General features: G+C 38.0%; 1 protein-coding gene across 2 annotated transcripts in view; it reads left to right on the top strand.

Annotated features, from left to right (window-relative positions):
• SLAIN2 (SLAIN motif family member 2) overlaps positions 1-17,728 on the top strand; it is a 36,391-nt gene extending 18,663 nt beyond the window's left edge. The window contains exons 5-9 of one of the 2 annotated variants that reach the window (XM_075091550.1): positions 402-761; positions 3,135-3,272; positions 8,174-8,251; positions 13,185-13,503; positions 15,058-17,728. In XM_075091550.1, the coding sequence (XP_074947651.1) occupies positions 402-761; positions 3,135-3,272; positions 8,174-8,251; positions 13,185-13,503; positions 15,058-15,124 (962 nt within the window). In that variant the 3' untranslated portion in view covers positions 15,125-17,728. The remainder of the gene's footprint in view (positions 1-401; positions 762-3,134; positions 3,273-8,173; positions 8,252-13,184; positions 13,504-15,057) is intronic. The other variant, XM_075091551.1, reaches the window with a different exon arrangement.
• Positions 17,729-20,325: the final 2,597 nt, after the last annotated feature.

The raw sequence follows: 20,325 nt of genomic DNA, 5'->3' as shown, positions 1-20,325 counted from the left end.
TTCTTATGTCATAGGCTATGACATGTCAGCCTGTGTCATAGGCTGCTGTATTTGTTACAGGATGTTACATGAATCAAAATTAAGCTGTAGGCTATGTTGCTAGTATCCACAACCCTATACTGATGATTGCTGTAGCAGAAAAAGGAATGAACTCACCTACTTATTTCAAGACATTATCAGCTGGTAGATAACTTTTTTTGGTACTAATCTAGAATTAACATAATGACTCAGATAAAAAGAGTTGAAGTGCTCAATTGTTATTTGACCATTTGTCACAGCCATTTGTAATGGTTAAGTGCTCAAATGTGAGTTTGAGCAGTGGGTAGGTATTTGTATGCACTGTCTCTATTTGAACCATTTGTGGGGTGGAAGCAAGTAAACAATGTTCTCATTATTGCCAGGCCTCCGGCAAGAGTATGCAGCAACTGCTTCTCGGCGTAGTTCTGGTTCTTCTTGCAATTCTACAAGGCGAGGCACATTCAGTGATCAGGAGCTTGATGCACAGAGTTTAGAAGATGAAGAAGATGGCATGCACCACACAGTGCACCCTGCTGTTAACAGGTTCTCACCATCACCTCGCAGTTCTCCCTGGCCTTCACCAAAACAATCTCCAAGGAATTCACCTCGCTCCCGATCACCTGCTCGAAGCATAGAGTACAGTAGAGTGTCACCCCAACCTATGATTAGCCGTTTACAGCAACCTCGTCTTTCACTTCAAGGCCATCCTACAGATTTGCAGACTAGTAATGTCAAAAGCGAAGGTAAAAAGCTCTGTCTCAAATTCATTACACAAGTAGTTGTGTAGTTCCTTTAAAGGATTTTGGTCAGTGTGCAGTGCTAAAACTGTGTGCCTGTGTAACATCATGGCTTAATCACAGAGTTGAAGAAAAAGCAGAGAAAGCAAAGGTTAAGTTCTGCTGGGGAACTGTTACAGTCAGATGAGTTGATAGGCTTTCATTTATTTTAGATGTTCACCAGTGACTCTGGGTGTAACTGAGTTTCAACGGTGACCAAGTTCTATCTTTGGCAGGCAAATGCACTGAAATAAAGCAGAGTGCAGGGGAAACTATAATTCACTAGGGTTAGGTAGGGTTAGGCCTTGCAGATAACAGGATAAAATGCAGAGAAAGTAACTGGTCAGATAAGAGTAACACAGCAATTTATGCATGCCTGTAAGCTGTGAGAGAGCTGAATGCTTTCTTGCAGTGCAGGACTCTGAAATCTTTAAGCATGAACACAGCCTTAAAAATATTAGTACTTAAGTCATGCCTTTGCATACTTTAGATATCTCAAAGCTGTGCAAACTGCTGCATAATAAAAAATAAAGCTTGTGGTAAACTTCACACAATTATACTATATTGGCATAGAACAAAATATCATATCCCGATAGGATTTTCCTTCTTGAATGTATTTTTTTTCCTGGTAGCAGTCTGGCAGAAACTCCTTTAATTGGGCTGAAACTTCACAAATGTGTTCCCATTTTAAGAAATGTAGTTGTTGTTTGGCAAATAAAACCTTAAATTCAGACATAATATACATTTAGGTATTAAAAATATACTGTATTTTTTCATCTTTCAGGTAAGCTGGATGCCAAGTTCTTGCAGTAGAGATGATGTAGAAATGCATTTCTAAATAATTTATTTTCTGGGTGGTTTTTTTTCCACCCTAATATAGCAAAGAGGTCAATGCCATTTACAGGATTTAATTGACTAAAATTTTAGAATTTTAATCAGGAAAATCAATGTGCTCTGCTAGAGCTTTTGGGGAAGGTGATCTGCAAATTTAATTAGCTATTCAATAATATTTTTGGAAGGGTTAGCTTAAGTCTCATCGCGTAAGTGCTTTGGGAAGCTTTAGATGCATAGGAAGGCATACAACACGAAAGGTAATTAATCATATTGTGACTTAGTTGAGAATTCCTTTCCTGTTCTTTTCTGGGGTTTTATGACAGTCTTAATGTATGCTAGATGAGTTAGAACAACAATATCCCATGAGAGACAAGGTACCAAAAGCTGATATCCCACATACCGGAGGGATCAAAATAGAGCATGTGATCATGTGCTTCTGAAACACTTCTAAGGAATTCTCTTCCAGTGGTTTTTGTGCATTTGAATGTTGTTTGGAGTTAATATAGCAGCAGCCAAAAAAGGTGGTTTAGGATTTTTTTTCTCTCAAATGGTTAGAGGGAAATTTGGTTGACAGCGTTCAACAGTGTACCAACTACAGTGCAAACTACTGAGTGCAGAAAGTACACTTGTAGGCATATCCAGCCTATGAAGACTTACTTTTGTTTTCATCTTCAGTGCTTGTGCATGATTAGCATACTTTTTTCCCACATGCCTCTGCAGAATCAGCTTGGCCGCTCCTCCTGACAAGGCATCTGCAGTCTTCTCTCCCAAGTATGTCATCAACCCAGCTCTGCATGGGTTGGAGATACAGAGAACGTCATTAGTCTTGAGAGGGATTTAATGGCATCTTTCTGTATTCTGTGAGCAATGGTACAAATTTTAGAAGACCCTTGAAGAACCAGTATTAGCTGAATAGACAGTCAAGTCATATATGAAAGATGAAGCATAACCGGACACTTCAATAACTTTGAACGCCGTATGTGAAGACTTTCTTTCCAAGTGTCTGGCTGTTATTTGTTGTATAATATGCTGACATGAGACTGGGTAGTCCCAAAAATTGCCTCAAAAATTACTATGTGGTTTTAATCTTCAGACAAGCATTCTATATTGTAAATAACTTTCTAGATGAAGACTTCCAAAAGTGTGCAAAACTGCAAATTAGGTTTGCCTTTACAATATCTGTAATAGAACAAAACCCAGATAATGATAATCCAGATATGTTTCAATTTCAAAACACACTATGCTTTGCTTTTTTTACCACAGGTGAAAAATGTACATTCTTGCTTTTTTATATAAATACTTTTTATATAATAGATCTGATAATATAGAAATTTAATGCAAGATAATGGAAGAACTGTAATGTAACAAAATATACTTTTAAATTGCAGTGTAATTTTATATGGCTGACATTTGTGTCACTTAGATTTGGGGTTCAACTATGGATTTATAACATGAACTTTGTCTGGCATCAGACTACATGTGGTATCTTTGTGTTGTTTCATACAGAAAAGCTAAGGCGTAGTCTTCCAAACCTGTCCAGGACATCTAACATCCAAGCTGAGTCTGTGAAAAACAGCAGAAGCGACTCAAACTTCCAAGTGCCAAATGGAGGAATACCTCGCATTCAACCTCAAGCCTCAGCCAGTAAGTACCTTTAGTGACACTTCAGTGTATATTTCAGAATTAAGTGATGGTACTCAGCTGCCTTCTGTTTCATGGCAGAGAGAAACATTGCATGTCACACTGGAGATGCTAATCCTGATTTTTTAATCACATATGTGTGAAAATCTGCTTTTTTATCTAGTAGAGAGTGTATTCAAAGAATTTCTGGTCTCTTATTAAGGTATCACTCCTAGTTTCCTAATGGTGTATGTAGAACTACTATAGTATAAATATGGTAGCGATACATATTTCAGAAACCATTTATTTTCTGTGATTTACAGAATGTGTAGTGCTTTGTGCTGTTGAATTTCATTTACAGACTACAAACATTGACTAGGCTATGAAAATACTTACCTAGATGATGTTTATTCTTTTTTTTTTTTTTAAATAGTGAAACGTGATCTGAAATCATTCATGCAAGTTTAATCCTTTTTTGCAGTTTATTTTCTTTTGTTTGGTAACGTGGAAATTATATATTCAGTTGCAGGTTTTATTTTTTTAAGTGTCAGTATTTCTCAGAAAAGGTTTGGATGAACCTGTGTCCTGTGAAACAAATTAGCCCGTTGCTGGGCTTGTGGCTGCTAGTTTGTCCAAAGTGAACTACTGATGTGAGAATGCTACTAATCTCACAAGTCTCTTAAAAATGGTGACCTTAAAGAAGCTAAAGCAAATTAAACTTAAATATTCACTGCTTCTTTCTATGTCAATATTGACAGTTCCTGTTGTTTAAATGTTTCCTGATCATTTCATTTTAAAACAAGTTTCAGAATTAATAATCTTGTGTGACATTTTCAAGGGAAGAACACATTATGAATATTATTTTGTGTAGAGCTTTGAACTCTAAAAGTTCTATGATAAAAGTTCATCAGTAATCTGAATATTTGACAGGAAATATTAGATAATGTTTGTGAATGAAACTTTTCTTTTACCCATTGAACAGTAAAGGCATACTGGCATACCTAAGTTGGCTTTGTTACCTGGTCGTTTCAAAACAGTGTGTTAATGTAACCAGATACAGTTAAATACGGAATAAGGAATACAGACCATGCCAATGACTACAAGATTTCTATTTTTGTAGTTACTTGGACCAGATCTAAGGGTTGCGTGGAGAGTCAGTCCCAGTTGTGCGATACTGTAGCCAAAGAAGTTAATGTGACCTTGTGATTGTTCATATCTGTTACCCTCACATCCTTTCACCTTGTCCCCTTCTTCCAATCTTCACAAATGCTCAGAAGGTGGGATTTACAACTGAAAGGATGTGTGTAGTTCAAATGCAGGACTGTCATCGGTTAGTCAGGCCTATCAAACTGTAAAGCACTTAGAGCAGTTGGACAGCAGCTTTCCAACTGTGTTATTTTTGTGATGGGAAATATAAGCAAAAAGAAAGGAAGAAACCATTTTTAGTAAAAATCTGTACAGACTTCATTCGGTGTTTTAAAACTGAGTGAACTGGGAAGGGAAGAGTACAGAGGGCAGCTTAGTCGGCTAGGAGGCTATTTCCAGTATTAAAAGTATATTCACAGTGAAACTATGGAAAGATCAGACAGCAGAAGTCTCAATATTCAATATTTAGTTACTTCATTGCAGGAGCCAAAGCAGTGTGACTTATGTTTATGCATATATATTTTTTTAACTTGTGGATGGGTTCAAAATCATAGAAATTATTAGGTAATTTTGCTTGCCTTCCTGTGGGACTCTTTCCCCAAATGTGAACCACTCTGGACCAACTTACATGTAAATGTAAGTTAAGTATCATTAATAAAGCCCAGATTTCTAGCTTTTACAGTTTCCCTGCTCTTACAGATGTTTGTCAGAGTCTTGCTATTGACAATCGTAAAACGGTTTGTGTATGAAGTCAATGAGTAAGTATCTTTGCTTAGTCTGGATTAAGAAATTTTCTGCAAAACTGTACATTGTATAAAAATTTCCAGAATTGTGTCCTTTTTATTGTATACTTTTTGTTTATTGGTTTCATATTTTGTCACCTTGCACACAGCACTGTTAAACTGCAGCAAATTTTTGTTTTCCCTTGGCGATGACTTCTGGGTCTTGGGATTCAAAGCTTCCTCATATACCCGCTAGTTTTGCATGAGCTTACCTTTGCAAGGATGCTGGCTTGCCACCCAAGGTCACTACTTTTCTCCTTGTCAAAGATCTGCTGTTCATAATTTACTTGCACATTTGCTGTGGCTGCAATACTGAACTTGCTATGGTTGCTGGCATTCAAAAATGAGTTAGGAATCCAGTAAGTTTCTGAAGAGACAATTCCTGTTACTGTTACATAGGCAAATTGTACACACTTGCTTAAAGAGTAGAAGGAAGATAGTTATAATATGTTCAGAGGTACAACTGTAAAACATTTGGCATTTTAAGCTTTAGCTGTAATGTGATGAAAAATCCAAACTCTTTTTGAGAAGAGATTGAGTGAATTAATTATCCTACCTCTTAAAACACTGGAAGATAGAGTAATACTTGTGTTCTCCCAGGAGTAGGTATCTTTTAGACTTTAAGGTGTTAGAATGAAGGAAGCCTCTGTATTTGTGTCCTACACCACATAGATTGTGCAAAGCTGTAGAACTTCCAGGGTGGTTTCCACACAGGAGATACGTGCTTTGTAGTGGATTGTGTGTGATACTTTTGTACTTACCTGGTACTACATAATACTTATTCAAAGAACTAAGCTGTAGATTGTTGAAACTATCAGTAAAGTAACTAGTCTGCTTGCCAAGATCCATCTGCTTGGCATCTTCAGAGTATAAGAAGAAAGTGTATGCTTTGAGGAAACAGTATTCCAATTTGGTTGATCAGAAGTAAACATAACTCTGTGTATTCAGCATGTACCATTTGTGACAGGTAATGTAATAGCATACGGAGCACTTCAAGAGCAGCAAATAGTGTGGGTAAGCATGCCCTCCATGCTTATCTCAAACTGCATGTCCCCTTAGCATTGCTTAGATTGCACTGCCTGAAGTTCTTTTCAGTGATTCAGTGCACATAATTGTGTAGCTATTGAGTCTCTATTTCCTGGAGTCTCCATTGAGAAGGAAAGAACTGGACATACATATTTTTTTAAATCCTTTCCATATCATCCCACATCTCTGACTTGCAAGGAGTGAAAATAATGATGGGGGAAGAAACTTAGTGCCGTGTGCAGTAGCATATTTAAATCTAACTGAACAAATTGAGGCAAACTAAATTCAAGATCATAAATACAAAGGAAGAAGCTGTTCTTGATTTTGTGTGGTATAACAGAAACACTGATTCAGTAAAAAGTGGTATAATGGAATACTTGTGGACAGAAACACTCTGGCCAGTGGTCTGCCTCACTAAATTCCTAGGAATTGTGCTCATTTTTAAACATCTCACTGCGCTTGATTGGCTGTTTATGGGTATGCCTTAAAAAAGCTTCTAGGAAGACCATGTATCAGAAGTTGAATAAGAACTGCATATTGCTGCCTGCTTTTTTGCATTAGATTCTAGTTAGTAGAAGGAAGCTTTTTTATTAACAACCACAAGCATAATTTTATCATGTTTATAAACACTTCAATTCCTTTTTGCTGTTTGTTTGAAAATGACAGGTTTTAATTAGTTAAGACTAAAATGAATAGACTGACTAGGCATATTTTCAGAATGAAGGTAAAACACATGATGAACTTCTTTTATAGTTCACAAAATATTGTGAATTTTGCACTGACTGAAGGATAGGAAAGGCGATGGCAGCTATTGTATGCTATCAAGTTTAATAATATGAGTTAAAAATCTTCTAGGATTCTAATTGCTCTTCCCCTACCTTCTTATAGCAATATTCACCAATTGGTGATAGGATTACTGAGCTTTCTTACTCAGGGTCAGGATCTTTATGCACAGCTGTTTCCCCCATCTTTCTTCCTTCTCACTATGGAAATAAGCCTTGCTGGTGCAATCAGTTTTATGCTGGTATAAAACTCCATACACTGAGGTGAACAGAGATGTTTATTCATATCTTATCGTTTTAAGAAGCCTTTCTGTAGGCAAAGCTTCATTTCATTGACTATTTTCCTCCTTCTCCACTTCAATATGCTGTGGTGAAAATATGCTGAGTCGATGCGTTCCTTCTGGCAATAGGTAATTCTTTCCTTGCCAAGATCCTGCAGCTCTTGGAACACTGGCTTCTCTCTTGGTAACTGGCAGGTAGTGAGGTCAGTTCAAGGCAGCAGTATCAACCCTTGAACATTACTAGAAAAAAGGCTGGAAATAGAAGCAATGAAAACCCAATTTTAGTCATGCTGTCTACATGCTGGCAGCTGGTAATTCTTAGTATTATTACGTCTTCGTTTTAAGTTTGAGTCCTCTTGCATACATTTTTGAGGGGGAAAAAACCCACATATCTCTCAAAAGGGCTTATGTTTGCATAACTGAAAATATAACTTTTATATGATCACATTTAGACAGATTTACACTTTTGTGTAGTGTTAGAATATTTTTTGAAAACTCCTTTAAAATTAAAAGTTTAGTCTTGCTAGGTCAAATATGACAGTTCAATTTTCATCTTTGTGTCTAATCTTGTACTCATATTGCTGCAGCATGTTTGCTAGGTGGCTTGTTCTCCCTTTGGTGTATTAATTTTTTTTGCCTTCCTGGGATTTTTGCCCTGCAAGAAGCTTTACTCTTACAGAATCTGCGCGTTTTGCACTGCAACATTTCTGACACGCTCCTCTGTAACTCGTTGCCATTAAGAGCAAGCACCATTTAAAATACCCCATCACTTCCAGAGTCATAACAGCTTTTTGAGTGTTTTACTCACTCTGTTCTTTGACGCTTCACAAGTGGATGCAATTCTGAAATTCCCAGTAAACTTAGTTTTCTTATCTTAGACAAATATAACATTTCTTGTCTTTCAACAGCTCTGCAAAGGCAGAAAAATTTGCCTCGTGCTGCCTTCAAAACCAAACAGTTTCTTCAAACTCCATCTACAAAAGGAGGTAATTAACCTACAACCTCTTATCCAGCTCCAGCAAATCTTAGATAATTGTTCACCTGCATTAAATCTCACACATTCTAGATTAATAAAATTGCTGTTGCATGTTGAGATTAACCAAGTGGTCCTTGCTGTATCAACGTATATAACATTTTGGTCTAGACATTAAAAAAACAAGCCTGCATCATGTAGGAAGAAAGTACTAAATTAGATTTTGGGATGAAATCCAAGGATTGGTGACTTCTAGCGTTAACTGGGAAATCTGGATTAGAAAAAGTAGACTCCTGAATCCATATTCATTAGGGCTACATTTGGAGAGGATTTTTAAAAATTGTAAAATACAGTTTTTTAAAACAAAAGTTATAAAAAATTTCTTTTGTGAAAAATACGCAGACAAGTGAAAATATCATCCTTTGTGCTGGAAGCAAAAGCTAACGAGTATATTCTTGAAAAGATGAGCATAGAATGTCAACTTTTGCACGTATATGCGCATGTGCTTGTGCTTTCTCTTTTCCTCTCAAAACTGGAAGATTAACCCCAACATACAGTAATTTAGATTTGTATTTTTTTTCCTTAAAGAATTAGAGACTATTATATAATATATTCCAGTTTGCTAATGGCTGATATTGGCTTCTTTTTGAGATGAAAATAAAATATATTAAGTCTCTAACCCAATTACACAAGTTTTCACTGATCTTTAATTCTGGCAGCCTTGTATGTGACACTGCCTCATGTTCACTACTAAGATAAAAGAAGTTCATGATCTTCATCTAGAAGATCTCATTTTAAAGATCATATTTTACCTGAGACCAATTCATAAACTCTATAATCTAGAATCCTTTCAGAATTGAGAGTCCTTTGTGCAGGTACTGAGGGTGGCTGACAAAATGCATGTGTTTCTCAGTGTTTTAACCACGCTACCTCCTTAGAGTCAACTTCATTCCATGCAGAAAGTTTTAGCAAAGTATAATGACTTTGAAGCAGATTCTTGTGGCTTAATAGGTGGTCTCTAGCAGTCTTCAGAATATTTTGTATCAAATGGAGAAAAGTTCTCTCAGTGTTCTGCTTTGGCATAAGACCACCATCGCAATTCCTCTGCAAAGCTTTCCAGCCGTCTTTCCAGTTGGCCATGCCTTCACCTTCACCTGGATGTCTGGACCACTTACTAGGTCAATGGCCTAGTCTGGAGCTGTGGAGATGTACAGAAAATTAACTTATCTTTGAGTTTATATTACTTGTAAAATTTTATTAAACCTTAGAGAATGAGGAACTGAGCACATTGCACCACCAGTTCCGTATTCTAGTTTATAGTTGCTGTCGTGCCTCACTGCAAATAAGGACCCAGCATGTCCTTTTCAGTTCTTTGCTATTTTATAGTCCTTGACATGTTGATTTTCTTGCTTCTGATCTGAGATTTTCACAAGTATAGGAGCATTATGCATTAATGAATTGAGACTTTTGTTTCAAAGGAATAAACAACTATAAGCAACAATGGTTTTAGTTTCTTAAAATATATTCGTTACAGAGCTTGACACCTTTCACACACAGATGTTGGCTCTTTTTTTACCATTTTGTGTAAAACAGTTCAGAATACATTCAAATAACTCTGCCTCACTGTAAGAGATTTGTTATGGCTTATTGAGCAATCGAGTATCAGTCAGATCATAGAATGGTTTGGGTCATCTAGTCCAACCCCCCTGCAGTGAGCAGGGACATCTACTAGATGAGGTTGCTCAAAGTCCCACCCAGCCTGACCGTGAGCGTTTCTAGAGATGGGGCATCTACAACCTCTGGGCAACCTGTTCCAGTGGTTTACCATTCTCATTGTAAAAAATTTCTTCCTTATCTAGTGCGTCTACCTTCTTTTAGTTTAAAACCATCACCCCTTGTCCTACTGCTATGGGACCTACTGAAAAGTCTGTCCCCATCTTTCTTATAAGTCCCCTTTAAGTACTGAAAGGCCACAATAAGGTCTCCCCACAGCCTTCTCTTCTCCAGGCTGAACAAGCCCAGCTCTCTCAGCCTGTCCTCATAGGAGAGGTGCTCCAGCCCTCGGATCATTTTTGTGGCCCTTCTCTGACCTGCTTCAACAGGTCCATGTCTGTCTTGCACTGAGGTGACAGAATGGTGTATTGACTCCCATTGTTTTACCTCATCTGTTCTTTCATATCAGTCTGAATCATCTCATCACAATGGGTTATGATTTAACAACTGCATTGGAATTGATTCTGTTTTGAAGTTGGTGTCTAGCAGCAGGCCTTGGGTGCAAGCCAGATAAGTTGCAGCTTCACAGCATTCTACTTTGCCAGGTGGGGATCTCTTGCTCCCTGCCCACAATCAGGACAGAATCCGGAGAGGGTGGGAAATCTAAATGTCGTGACTGCACAGTGCTGTTTATTTTTGTTAGCAGATTTTTTTTATTGGTAGTTGGTTCTAGTTGTTTAGTTTCTAAGGAGATGGAGTTGTGTAAAGTTGTTAAGCACTACCCTTCCATGTTTACATGTCTGTATTAAACATGGATCAGCACAATACTGCACATGGGTATACAATTATCAAATAGTCTTTGGCTAAGGCAGTACCTCGCTCTTTGTGATCCCGTCTTACAAATGGGCCAAACTGAGTTTTAGTAAATATCCAAAATCGCTCTAACACAAAATTCTTTATATGTAGAATAGAATTATTAGGCAGTTTGACAGAGATTACATCATGTGGATTGCTTTGGAGATCACAGCACGCTGGAAGACAATTAATTCCTTTGAGTACAAGAATGAATACAGCTCTCAGCAATGTCTGCAATGCTGTGCTGACAGGAAACGTTTTATGAATTGACAGCTCAAGTTGGAAGCATGGTAAAATATGGTCAACAGAAAACTGGCGAGAAAGGAGAGGACTAATTTACTGGATGCTTACTTTCACTTGGAATGTGACAGGCCTTCTTCAGTTACAACTTTTCATTGCTTATTCTGTTCCTGAAAACTGTTTCCCTGTTGTGCCTGTAAGAGGCCCAAATTACAAGAGGCCCCTATATTTATATGCTGGCATTGCTCTGTTGGTCAGTTACTAACATGATGCTGTATTTTTGTTCCAAGCAAGTGTTGTAATGAGAAGTTTAGTGATAAAAGCTCCCTATGTTTACACTGTAGATTCACTTGGAAATTCTGCAGATTTGATTGCACCAGTGTTACAGGCAATGTCACATTTTAAAAACTTTTAATATGTAATCTGTCTTAGTCCTAGGAGCACTTCACTACTGCTCTTGTCCAGTCATTCTGCTGTTAATGCTTTCCTTAATCCATCCTCTGGCTTGATGCCAAGGTTTTTATTTTAAGGGGTTTTATTTATTCTCCTCGCTACTGACCAACTGTCATGCATTGTTGACATCTCTGCCACCTTTTTTGTTAGCTTTTCCCATGAGCAGCTTCGTGCTGTGTTTGGTATCGGTGTCAGTGGAAAGGCCCTCTTGGATAACCCAGAAAGGAATCGAATCCACAAATCAAAATACAACCTGAAAATCACCACTTCCTCTGTACCCCATTTAGGATGTCACCTTGCTGTCATTACTGGCCCCTTCTCTCAACCCTCATGCTCTTAGTGGATCTAGCTTGTAAAATGATAATAAAAGCAATGTGAAGGACCATCTTTGTTATGTATAACATCTGTCAAAGAGGACTCAACTTGCGTAAAAATTTATTTAGTGAGGGAAAGAATAGTTCCTGTAAATTCACTAAATGTAAACGTGATTTTGCTTTACTTTCCTGATTGTTGACTGTTACTCACCTACCCTAATCAGTTTGAAAAGCTGGTGAAATCCCATTTAATTATGAAGATGATGGATTAGTTTAAGTATTCTGTTTAGTGAAACATTATGCATATTTTGAAAATATTTCTCATACTCATTAATAATTGTGCTTAAGGTTTGGTATTATCAAAGAACTGCTGAATAGTCATTTTGTCAGTATTTTACTGTGAGGATCAGTTGTCATTCCCTGCTAGCTGTCTACTAAAATTCAGAAGTAATTCCTGAGTGTATAACAAGTGAGAATTCTTGCTGTTGCATTAATAGCATTGAGTAAAAGAGATGTACAGAAGTAAATTTAGTAGAGTACATTTGCAAGTGCACGTTGTTGAACAGTGTGCTGTATTGTAAATCTAAGCCTCTAAATGGATTTTCACTGGCTTAACTTTTCCCAGAAAGGACTTGATAAAAACCTGTATTTTACATAGTAACTCAGATACAGGGTATTTGAATTTAGATATTAGTTATACTGATAATTTAGGTAACGTTTGTAAATAAAGGAAGGCTATAAATTGTTATAGTTGTCTGGTTTAAGTTACATAGCAGCACCTTAATCTCTTTGGTGTTGGGGGTTGGCTGACCCTGTCTTTTTTTTCCCCATCAATCAGTAAATCTGGGACATGACCATATCTTTAGGTGAATTCAAATTCAATGGATTTGCTTAAAAAGAGCATAAAAGAAACATTAAGATATTCTGGGCTCAGAATTCATCATTGAAAGCCAATATACACTTCGAATTTATTTGAAGACTGTATCACACTAGAATCCTGTGTTCTTCAATGAGCTCTTTCAGGGATGGGAGTTGGTTCACAGGTTTCTGATGCAGCTAAATTTCTTCTTAACAGATACGTTCTCCTCTGTTTCTTTTGACTTGACTGATATAATACTTAGAGCCTTACTAGTATTACTTGTAAATCCACATAAATAAATATTTGTAGTAAGCAAAAGGGGCATTAGAGTTATGATATCAAAAACATATGGAAAAAGAGGACATCTGAATTCCTGTTTCTCATTGCTGCTTGATTGGCTGTATTCCATTACACATCCCATATTGTTTGAATTTTCACATAATTTCCTGTTCTTAATTTCAGTTATACTGTAACTTAAGCTTGAAAGTAACTTCTGTAATTTTATTTTCCAGTACCTTCTTCAAGTAAATTCCGCTCACCTGCAGCACCGTCTCCTCTAGCTCTCCGACAACCAGTGAAAGCATTTAGTAACCATGGACCTGGTTCAGTTGCTTCTTCAGAAGCCACACAGCTGACACACAGTAGTTCTTCACCAGGGCCTCTTGCAGCCCAGAGTTCAGGCTTGCCAAGCCCTGCCAGCAGTATTAACAGTACTACTCTTACCAGACCGGCAGGGACAGCAGGGATGAGGAGTGGTTTGCCCAGACCCAGTGCCCCTTCTGCAGGGGGCATCCCAGTGCCTCGTAGCAAACTTGCACAGCCTGTTCGCAGGTGAGTATGTGACAGGTGGTCTTAGTTTGACGTTCTCGTAATGAATTTTGTACATTATGTATTTGTGCTGCAATTCTTAATTTGGTGTCAAGATATTTAGAATGGAAATGGAGACCTCCATGGGAAGTACTTGACTATTTTTCCAAAACTCAGTTAAAGCAAAACCAAGAGGAAAAGGTTCCTGAATTAGAGAGTGAAGGTAAAGGAGTGAAAGTGAAATGAGTAACCAAAGATACTAAACTAAGTAAATAAAATGTCTTAATCTTGGATGAGAAGGCAATAAGAATTTGTTTGCATGTGGTAAAAAGTTACCAAAATATAGCTGGCAAGTGAAAATTCATTTGTACCAGTGAGTGACACGTTCTGAAGTTAGAACTATTGCGGTTCCTTTTGTAATCCATATGTCAAACAGTGGTACCACGGTGAGAACAGTGTCTCTCCTTGGGCAGCTAGAAACTTCAGGAAGGAAGATGTGTGTGGACAGAGGAGATATCCATAACATGTGCTAAATTTATCGTAAAAATGAATGCAGTTGCCCCCCAGGACAAAACAGAACTTTCAGCTCAAATATAACTTCTGTGCTAGCCCTCAACTGTAGAAGTTGCTTAATGTCAGAGTGCTTTGGAAAACAATCACAAGAGAGACTAAACTTTAACTGGAAAGGCTACATGGACAATTTGTCTGCAGCAGAATCAGAGGGAAGTGATGCACAATTTAGAATATGTGCTCTTAATTACATGCTAATGTGGATTTTCACTGAAGGTGTCAAGTGGAAGCCAACTGATGCAAATAAGCAGCCGTCCATGAGGAATATTAAGAAACTGTTAAAAAGAAAGGATAAACAGTTGGTCTTCAGTACCGTAGAAAAGATGAAACAGCAGTAAATAGCAAAGCGGAGTTCTGTTCTGCAGTGAGTGCTGGGGAGGGGAGTGACAAGGGACTGTCACAACGTTGATTGTTTTGCACTCTGAGTCTGCACTGTCAGCAGTATGGAACTTCATCTAATAAAAGGCAGTTGGTTTTGACAGGAAGTTCTTAGTAGTAGTGAAGTGTGGTTGTCCAAATCTCAGCTTTGCTTACAGAAGTGTTTTACTTACTAAACTTACACAGCGCTTTTTTTTTTTTGAAAGTTTTATGTACTTAATGCAGTACCTGTATACAATGCAATAATGAAGTACCTATGAATGTCAAGATTTTGATGTAAGCAAAATGTAATACTCTAAACAAGGATTTCCCTGTTCTATACATCACTGAAAAAAATGGCCTGCTTTTAGGTGGCAGCAGATTAAGCTTGTATTCCCCCAGGGTATAATAGCAAAAAGTTTTCTTTCTATTTATGCAGACGTTTTTCTGACATGGTAGTTGCCAAGATACAACACACAGAACCTGAAACAGAAACTACTTTGGGGTTTATCTTAAGTAAACTATATTGCAGAAAAGTAAATGGGTGAAGCGTCTACTTCAATTATTTATAAAATATTTAAGTTCTTATGTATTGTAGATGGAGACTTTAGCAGTTGTGTATGAAACTGAAAAATATTTCATTTTCTTTAGATCATTACCCACTCCCAAAACCTATGGCAACGTGAAAGACGAGAGTTGGAAAGACGGCTGCTACTGAACTGCAAAGCTTAATGCAAAGTTCCAGTGCTCATGGATGCTTCCTCACCAGGCTAAAAGACAGCTTGATTATACAAACTGTTCAGATGTGACTTTTGGGATTTGTAAAAATTCCAGACCTCTCTGTCTCTAATTAGCACAAACTGGCAGAGATTATAAAGCAGCACTTTAATGACATCTAACATCAGATGTTTGGTGATCATACAATCACTGCTACATGAAAATTGCTATCACTTCTGGGTTTTTTTCTTGCTTGCTAAAAATGTATCAATATGAGCATTTATGACAGTGGCCAATGTCTGGGCAAAAACCTAACGAATGCCAAAGAAATGCCCATCTTGAAAAACAGCAAGTGTAACAGTCAACTTACATTGTCCAAAACTTCATTTTCAGCCTGTTCTAATTCAGCAGAAAGATTGGGGAATATGTACTATTGAAACAAGACTACATTAATCAGAGCTAATATTCTGATTGCAGACTGCTACAGTGCTAGTGGAACATTGCTTTTAACAATTGTATGAGGTTCTCTTTGGGGAAAGTGGTACGTACATCCTTCAGGGAGGATCAGAAGTTACTCTGGAGGATTAGGCAGAACAGTAAGTAGTAGCCATGGCTTTTATTAACATTAAAAGTTTCAATGTAGCAGACACAAATGCAATAGTATAGATTGCATATTTCCTATGTTGATTTATCAGCTTTACATGCTCTTTTACGTTTGATTGCCAAAAGGGCTTAGTATCAGTTGTACAATCTTTCTAACCTTAAAGTTCCTGGCTCAGGAAGGATGGCCTTTGCTCTTCTAGCCACATTTTTATCTCACGGCTCGCTACTTGGGAAAAACTTTTTATAGCAGGTGTCCTTAAAAAGGAAAGAGCAAGTTGTAATGTTAATTTGTCCTAATACCATACCACTATGCTTGCAGCCTGGAGCAACTGTAAATGCTGATAGTTAAGGAGAAGGAGACACAACTATGCACTTGTAACATACAAATTTTAAGGTAATGAGTTGACTCTTGATGCCAAATGATATTCATTTAGGTGATGTTCCATGGTATGAGGGAGTTTTCTGTATCCTATTTTTTTACTTTCATCCATTTCTTAAATTGGTTTATTTTAAATTGTAAATATTTTTACAGAAGATATTGCCCATGTAAGCGTGTTTAAATATGTACTTTGCCTTACATATGTGTATCTTACATTACTGGTAACAGAGTATGAAACCTGCTATGTCTGTTTACAAGCTATTAAATTCCTCCGGTGGCTCTGACTTATTCTAACACATTTTGCTCAGAACAACTCACTCATATAATTAGCATTGGAACCATTGTTTTCTGTTTTGGAAGACATCATGCAAACACTTGTAACTAAAGTTGTATTGGGTGGGACTAGTTAAACGGAAGGGAATTTGTTTGAAGCTTTTTCAGTATTTTGGATGTACAGTTGATGAAGTAAGAGAATGTGAATGGTATATCCTTTGTGCAATGACTGACAAACACTACAAGTTGGATTGGACGGTAGGTAGCCTTCAGCCCCGTTAGTATCTGAGTTTGCAACTGCTGGTGTATCTTGACTCCCACCACTAAGAGGATAACTAACCCTGAAATTCCAGCACTTGAGTTTTAGGCCAGCATTAACATACTCCTGGATGAAAAGCCATGCAATACTACTTGACTTGGAAGAAGCCAAATAGGAAGGAGTGGAGACTAATTTGCAGCTCTAATTACACAAGCAAACTTTGGGTTGATGAACGACTTCACACTCCAGACCAAGGTCTGTGCTGAGACTTTGGAGTCAGGGTATCAAATATACTGTAATGCAGTAAGATATTTCAGCAGGGGTAAAGAAACCACCTTGCACCAGTAGACCAGTACATGCCACTAATCTAGCCCTGTGTCACTTGCCGGCACAGACAATGGATGTCAGTTAGTGTCTCGTGTCACTGTTAAGCAGAAGAGAGGATTCGACCAAATGCACATATTCTCACTAAAGCGGGAATTTTAACATTTCAGCATTTTACAAAGCAATGCTGCAGTCGCTGAAAAAAGGTGAATTTTAATTGGTGGATTTTTATCGAACACTTGATTGACTTTTAAATTTTGAAAGTCAGTTTAGATGACGATATTGGGGGTTTTACCATGGCTGCATCAAACCGTTGTGTACCTTTCCTTAAGTTAAGTAATTCATCACTTGGGTAAGTTCAGCTTAAGTTTTGTGAGGATTCTTCCCTCTGCTGTTCTCCCCCTGAAATACAGCGAACGACTTCCTGAAACGACAGCCTGTCTGTTTACTACAAAGCCTTTGTGCATTACCAGTTTATTGATATCAGGAAATCATGGGGCTCCGTGTTTAGAGATTTACTGCAGAAGTGTGGAAATATGGATTTGATAAACTAGTGCCTATGATTTACTTAACTTATGTTTGATATAGTAGTAAGGGTTTTATGAATGTGGATTACTTTTTGTGCCAACAGCTCGGAATTGTTGTATGTGTGTAGGCAGAAGGACTTGTTCTGCTTCCAAAGTTATTTAAATTTTTTTTTGTGTTTGAATGTTTTTGTAAGTGTTAAAAGTGTAAAAAAAAATATAAAATATTCTTACCACAAAATACTTCTGGGATCATTATTTTTCATAACAACTTGTTTTAGAAGCCTTTAAACCAACACCCTCTAAATTTATAGGGCTTTTTTTATTGGTTGGGTTGTTTTTCAAGAGCCGTATATCACTTTCCTAGAAGTTACCAACATCAGCTTCTGCCCCCTGTAATTCATGAACAGAGTGTAACGCTATACAGAGTATAATGCTGTAGTTGGGTGAAATCTGTGATTTCATTGACAGACTGAGGTAGACCTGTGCATAATTCAGAGTTACGTGGAGAGATGGATTCTGAATTTTCATCCAGAGTGATTTGTTTGTGTGATTCTACGTACACAAGGCACCTTTCTGTTTTTACAGGATTCGTGCTCACTTCACCACATGAAACAAATCCTTAATTTTTAAAATTCTGGAACTTATGCAGGAAATTGAGCAATGTAAAAGTGTAGCTAGGAAGCCGCCTTTGAATTAAGTACACGTTCTGTGTAGTGCTTGTATGAATGCCTATCTTCTGGCTCACATACAAGCAAGAAGTTTGTTTCGAACGTGGTAACTTTCTGCAATTGCATTTTGCTACAAGGCAACGTATCCAATAGTAATGTGAATGCCATCTTTTTCTTATCTTGGTATTAATAAAGTGGAGTTAGGTTTGCTTCTATACATATATACACTTAATATTAAATCTGTTTAACCTGTGAGGCTTACTATTGATTGTTTATACCAGCGTAGTCCCCAATCTTGTAATTAAGCCAATAGATGAAAATGTTTCCCCCGAGTTAGCTGACCTACTTCTGTAGAGCTGGCTTCACACCTCCTGCTTCTAAAATGCAATGCGCTTCCCCTTCCCTCATCGCTTTTCAGATCAGCACTCGGCACCGTTTGCCCCACACCCCTTCAGGAAAGGAGAGCAGTGTCAAAATCACAGGCTGCTTCTCTTTTAGTAGGTTTCTGTAACAAACTCTTCTATATTAAACTACTGTGTATATTTAGCATCATATTGCAGGACTGGAGATAGAAAATATTGTTTGTACAGTTCTCTTACTTTGAGCGAAGGTATGACAGCTTCTTTGGGTTTTGGTGTAGAAGTGCTAGGTCGTGTTTTCGGTAGCATGTTTAGGAGTCTGAGTGCAGTGGTGAAGAAAAATAAGCGATGAACATGTAAGGTGGAAGGTTGAAGCTGCTTACGCTGCTGAAGTCTCGGGGTGGCTGCAGAGCATGCAGTTCTGATCATTTAAAGCTAACGTCTTCATAGAAGTATTTCTGAGGAAAACAGATGCAGGAAACTTTAATCTGACAGCAGTATGTTTTAGTTCTCCCCCTCTTGATCTGTAAGGGCAGAAGTAAGCTTGAGATTGTATTTTTTACTTTTTAAGTAAAACAGGTGTGATGTGAGGTTGCTTTGATTTAAAAAACAAAATCAATGTCCCCGCCCCTGGTCTTGACTCACGCATTGGCCATTCTGTAGGACGAGCCTGACACCTACAGGCAGCGTACCCGTAGTAGTCTTGTTTCAGGACGATGAGGCTGGGACCCCGGTGCTCTCTGGAGTTATTCAGGTTTTACACACACCTTCACAGTAACGAAGGTGCTCTCTGCTTGAAGAGCTGAAGAACTGAAAGGAGCAGGTTCCATCAGGCCCACTTTCCACAGGATTGTTGTATAATGGTGCTTTCGGCCCTGGTATCTCACACAGCTGTACTGTGTGTCACCCTCCTCTTTGCACTAAACTATAAACTGCTGCAACTACATTGAGCGCCTTCAGGACACAAAACATAACTGTGGTGCTTAAATGGATGTGCAGATCTTCAGCAGGATTTAAAGGAACGGGTAGCTAAAATGATGCTGTACCAGCAAAGTGGTTTTTAAATGTGGTGCATCATCCATGCCTGTTACAAACAGTGACTTACAGGAAAAAAAACCTAGCTTTGGAGGCTGGAAAGACTGAGATTCTCGCCATAGCCTGGCACTCTCACGCAGCTGGAATGCATCTTTCAGAAGACTAAGACTAAACAAAAGATAATTCTGCTGTTGTAAGCTGAGCTCCTGTCATCAACATAAACATAGGTAATCATATGTAACTCTGTTTTCTTTCGGAAAATGCTTTTAACACCTTACAAAGATAAAGGGCCTGTGCTGCCTTCTCTCCCAGGAAATTTCCCAGGAAGGGAAATTAATTTCCCAGGAAGGATATTCGCAATGAGTGGTACCTGCCTTCCTGAGAAGGCGACTGTGGTGTCCAGTGTTGCTCAGCTGTCAGTCATCCTGCACAACACGGAGAGCGCAAACCATTAATTCTTCTGTTCTTTTCCACTTTATTTGCCATTATTTTCTTGAGAATTTTTGTAGCCAAAATTCCAATTTTTCACAAATTTTTGCTGCTTCAAAACCTTGCTAGTACAACTTGGTCCGATGTCGGACAAGCTACTCCCTTCACCCATCACATAGTCTCAAGACACCTGACACCAGCTCCTCCATGTGCCTCCAGCAGCAAGGCTGTGAGAAGAACTGGGTGCCCACCTGCCACTCTGCCCAGCTCAACTTCGAAGTCAATTTGGGAGATACTTAGTGTGATATATTTTTCAAGCTTTTTTACAGCTATGTTCATTGATAAA

This window comes from Phalacrocorax aristotelis, chromosome 4 (assembly GCF_949628215.1).
Source record: "Phalacrocorax aristotelis chromosome 4, bGulAri2.1, whole genome shotgun sequence".
Taxonomy (NCBI): Eukaryota; Metazoa; Chordata; class Aves; order Suliformes; family Phalacrocoracidae; genus Phalacrocorax; species Phalacrocorax aristotelis.
This window is presented reverse-complemented; position numbering and strand designations above follow the sequence as displayed.